Source organism: Vicia villosa, unplaced genomic scaffold (assembly GCF_029867415.1).
Source record: "Vicia villosa cultivar HV-30 ecotype Madison, WI unplaced genomic scaffold, Vvil1.0 ctg.002437F_1_1, whole genome shotgun sequence".
NCBI classification, from domain to species: domain Eukaryota; kingdom Viridiplantae; phylum Streptophyta; class Magnoliopsida; order Fabales; family Fabaceae; genus Vicia; species Vicia villosa.
Window position 1 is genome coordinate 11,721 of NW_026705925.1, and position 4,711 is coordinate 16,431.

Sequence of the window (4,711 nt, forward strand, 5' to 3'; positions counted from 1 at the left end):
ATTTGCCATTTAGTTCTATCTCAACTAATGTTATTACCATTTATTCTAAAAGGGAATAAATAGGACATTACATTCTCCCCCCCTTATTTAGGATTCGTCCTCAAATTCGAAAACTTACCAGAACAAAGGGTAGGATTCACGCATCTCCGACTCAAGCTCCCACGTAGCTTCCTCAGGACGCACTTCGTCCCACAACACTTTTACGAGAGGTATCTCTTTGTTCCTTAGGGACTTGCTAGCATGCTCCAAAATACCGCAGGGCTGTGGATCATAGAAGAGATCTGGTTCTACCTCAACGGAATCTGGGAGGATAGGGTGAAAAGTGTCAGGCACGAACCTTCGGAGTTGAGATACATGGAACACATCATGCAGTCCGGATAGTGAAGGTGGCAATGCCAACTGATAAGCCACTTCGCCCACCCGACTCAAAATCTGGTATGGTCCCACATATCTCGGACTAAGCTTGCGCATTTTGAACGGTCCTCCCAATCTTAATCTCGGGGTAACCTTCAAATACATGTGGTCTCCAACATTGAATTCCAAAGGCCTCCTCCGCTTGTCCGCATAATTTTTCTGTCGGTCTTGAGCTTTCTTAAGGTTGTCCCGGATCACTTTAACCTTCTCAGTGGTTTCTTGTAAAATCTCCGGTCCAAGAATACTCTTTTCTCCCACTTCAATCCAACATAGTGGTGATCGACATTTCCTTCCATATAGGGCCTCATAGGGAGCCATACCCAAACTAGCATGGTAACTGTTATTATAGGCGAACTCTACCAACGGTAAATGATCCTTCCAACTCCCGCCTTCTTCCAGAATACAAGCTCTTAACATATTTTCTATCGTCTGAATGGTTCTTTCCGTTTGTCCGTCAGTTTGAGGATGATTAGAAGTACTCATATCCAGTCTAGTCCCCATTTCCTTATGGAACGCCTTCCAGAATCTTGAAGTGAACTTTGGATCCCGATCAGACACTATACTGGATGGCACACCATGCAATCGTACAATCTCCGCTATGAAAAGTCTCGCGAGGTGTATCACCTTGTGAGTCGTCTTTATAGGCAAAAAGTGAGCAGACTTAGTCAACCTGTCCACTATTACCCATATAGAATCATATCCACCTCGAGCACGAGGTAATCCCACAATGAAGTCCATGGAGATAGAATCCCATTTCCACACAGGTATCTCCAACGGCTGCAACATTCCGCCTGGTCGCTGATGTTCAATCTTAACCTGTTGGCAGATAGGACACTGTGCCACATATTCTGCAATCTCCTTCTTCATTCCTGGCCACCAAAAGTCTTTCTTCAAATCTTGATACATTTTGGTCGACCCAGGATGAATAGAAAATTTACTCTTGTGCGCCTCATCGAGAATTAAGCGTTTCAGTTCAACATCATCCGGTATACACATTCTTCCCTTAAATGAAAGAAGTCCATCAGGTGCTCTATTAAAGTCGGGCATACACTCACTTGCTTGCAATTGTTCGTCATATCCTTGAGTCACTCGAACTCTCTCTCGCAGTTCGTTCTGAATACTCAAGTTACTAATTAGTACACCATTGGGTGTCCAATCGAACTGGAGGTTGAGGTTCCGAAACTTCTCTAATAATCCATGCTCTAACATCATCAACTCTGCAACCCGAAATTCCTTCCTGCTTAAGGCATCCGCTACTTTATTAGCCTTCCCTGGATGGTATTTCAGTTCAAAGTCGAAATCTTTAAGATACTCCATCCATCTTCTTTGTCGCATGTTCAACTCCTTCTGATCAAAGAGGTATCTTAGGCTTTTATGGTCACTGAACATCTCAAAGTGGACGCCATACAAGTAGTGTCACCACACTTTAAGCGCAAAGACTATTGCCGCAAGCTCAAGATCATGAGTAGGGTAATTCTCTTCATGAGATTTCAATTGTCGAGACGCATAAGCCACGACTTTACCGTCTTGCATCAATACTCCGCCTAAACCTTTCTTAGAAGCATCATAGAACACTTCGTAAGATCGGTCTGGGTCTGGAATCACTAGTACAGGTGCAGTAGTCAACTTCTTCTTAAGTTTCTGAAAACTCTCCTCACATTCAGAGTCCCACTCAAATGCAACCTCCTTCCGAGTAAGTCTTGTCAATGGTAATGCTAGTTTAGCGAATCCCATGATAAATCTCCGGTAATAACCTGCCAAACCCAGGAAACTTCTGACTTCTGTCACACTCTTCGGTCGATCCCAATTCACCACCGCTTCTACTTTAGAAGGATCTACTGCCACGCCTCCTCCTGAGATGACGTGACCAAGGAAACTTACTTCGGATAGCCAGAATTCACACTTACTGAACTTGGCATACAATTGCTTCTCTCGAAGAGTAGATAACACAATCCGCAAATGCTCTACGTGTTCTTCCGGAGAACGTGAATACACCAAGATGTCATCAATGAAGATCACTACAAACTGATCCAGGTATGGTTGAAAAATTAGATTCATATAATCCATGAAAACCGCCAGAGCATTAGTCACACCAAAAGGCATAACTAAAAACTCGTAATGACCATACCGAGTCCTGAATGCAGTCTTAGGTACATCTGAACTCTTAACCCGAATCTGATGATACCCTGACCTGAGATCAATCTTCGAGAACACACTGGCTCCTTTCAACTGATCTAGGAGGTCATCAATCCGCGGTAAGGGGTATTTGTTCTTTATAGTGACCTTATTCAGCTGACGATAGTCGATGCACAAACGCATACTCCCATCCTTCTTTTTCACCAATAGAATAGGCGCTCCCCATGGAGAAACACTGGGCCGAATAAAATGCTTAGCTAGAAGCTCTTCTAGCTGGCTCTTCAGTTCTCTGAGTTCAATAGGAGACATCCTATATGGAGTGATAGAAACTGGGGCAGTACCAGGAATAAGATCAATTGAGAATTCCGCTTCCCTTTCCGGAGGAAGAGAAGTGATATCCTCAGGAAAGACATCAGGATATTCGCACACTACAGGTATCTCCGACAATACCACTCTCACGGAGGGTTCCTCGGAAAGAACCAAAAGAAAAGATCTTTCTTGTGAAAAGAGATAATTGACCGCGCTGATCGTACCTTCAATCCACTTGGTAATTGCATCATCGGAGGATGTTTCTTTAGCAGGAATGAATATGGCTTTTTCCTTGCAACCAATATATACCGAATTAAGAGACAACCAATCCATTCCAAGAATGACATCAAGTCTCTTAAGAGGTAAACAAATTAGATCGATCGGAAAGTCACAGCCATTAAAAGATACTGAACAATCCTTACAAATCAGTCGAGCCTCCACGGTATCATCTGTTGCCGAAGAAATGACCATAGGATCGGGTAATGGAGTAACTTCCAAACCAAGTTGACAAACACACTCGGTTGAAATGAAGGAATGGGTAGCTCCACAATCAACTAAAACACATAATGGTTGGTTATTCACATAACAAGTACCTGCGATGAGATTGTTGTTTCCTTTGGCCTTTCTTGCATCTAAGACATAAACACGACCTGTAGTCCTCTCCTGATCTTTCTTCTTTGGACAAAACGGGGATTTGTGACCCGACTCGCCACATCTGAAACAAGTAATTGGAGTAGGTTCGCACTCCCCAGCATGTTTCTTCTTGCACTTGTGACAATAAGGAGGTTGAGCCGATTGGTCGCCATATCCTTGCTTCTTCTTTGGTGGAAAACTACGGGGCTTCAAGTGTTGAGCAGATTTTCCTTATTCCTTGTAGTTAGTCCTGTTCTGGTTCCTCTCTTCTTGAACCCTCTTTAGACTGTTCTCCGCAACATAACATTGCCTCAAACATTCAGCATAAGTAGTAAACTCCCTCTGGGATACACTATGAGCAATGTCGGCCCTCAAACCCATCAAGAATTGATCAATCTTCCATAACTCATCAGGAGCATAAACAGCCTGTCGTGAGTAATCAGCCATGTCTTCAAACTTTTCAGCATACTCGGAAACAGACAAGTTGCCTTGCTTGAAATTCTGGAATTCTCTTTCTCTTTGGGTTCGAACACTGTTAGGGAAATACTTCTCCAGAAATGCCGCCTTGAAATGATGCCAGTCTTTAGGGATCTCCTGGGTAGTGAAATAGGTAGATGCAGTATTCCACCACCTAAGAGCTGGTCCTTTCATCTTCTGAGTAGCAAAAATCACCTTCTCTTCTTCATTACACTGAATTTCCTGAAATATCCTCTCCATACTAGCCAACCAATCATGAGCTACCACTGGGTCTAGACTACCTGCAAATTCTGGAGGATCCATCCTGAAGAAAGCACGAAAATCTGGCCCTGTTGGAGCTTGTGGAACAGGAACTGGAGCAGGAGGTTGTTGTCCCTGCATACCCTGCATCATCTGCATCATCATCAGATTCTGCTGTTGCATCTGTTGCATTATCTGTTGCCAAGGTACGCCTGCATTCCCAGCTGCTTGCTCGGGTTCCACATTTCTAGTTCTCGGCCTTCCGGGACCTCTGCGTTGCTCAGCCATCTCCCTGTCTGTCCTACACACGGAATTAAGTTGATCAGGCTCAATGCCATAGGTAAGACATACGGAATCATGCCGGCTATACACATATGAGGCAGAATTGTACTGCATTATGATGTGTCTTTAGCAAAGCCGAGAATCGACCTGCTCTGATACCAACTGTAATACCCCACACATATTTGTCTAGAATAATATGCATAAGTATTAAATATGGTTT

At 43.7% G+C, this 4,711-nt stretch overlaps 1 protein-coding gene across 1 annotated transcript; it reads right to left on the reverse strand.

The window, feature by feature from the left end:
* Positions 1 to 1,830: 1,830 nt before the first annotated feature.
* LOC131638808 (uncharacterized) lies at positions 1,831 to 4,401 on the reverse strand. The gene is made up of 4 exons (XM_058909357.1): positions 3,803 to 4,401; positions 3,453 to 3,574; positions 2,698 to 3,350; positions 1,831 to 2,439 (listed from the first exon to the last, which is right to left on the reverse strand). Exons 1-4 carry the CDS (start codon positions 4,399 to 4,401, stop codon positions 1,831 to 1,833), a joined length of 1,983 nt encoding a protein of 660 aa, XP_058765340.1.
* Between the last annotated feature and the right edge of the window lie 310 nt (positions 4,402 to 4,711).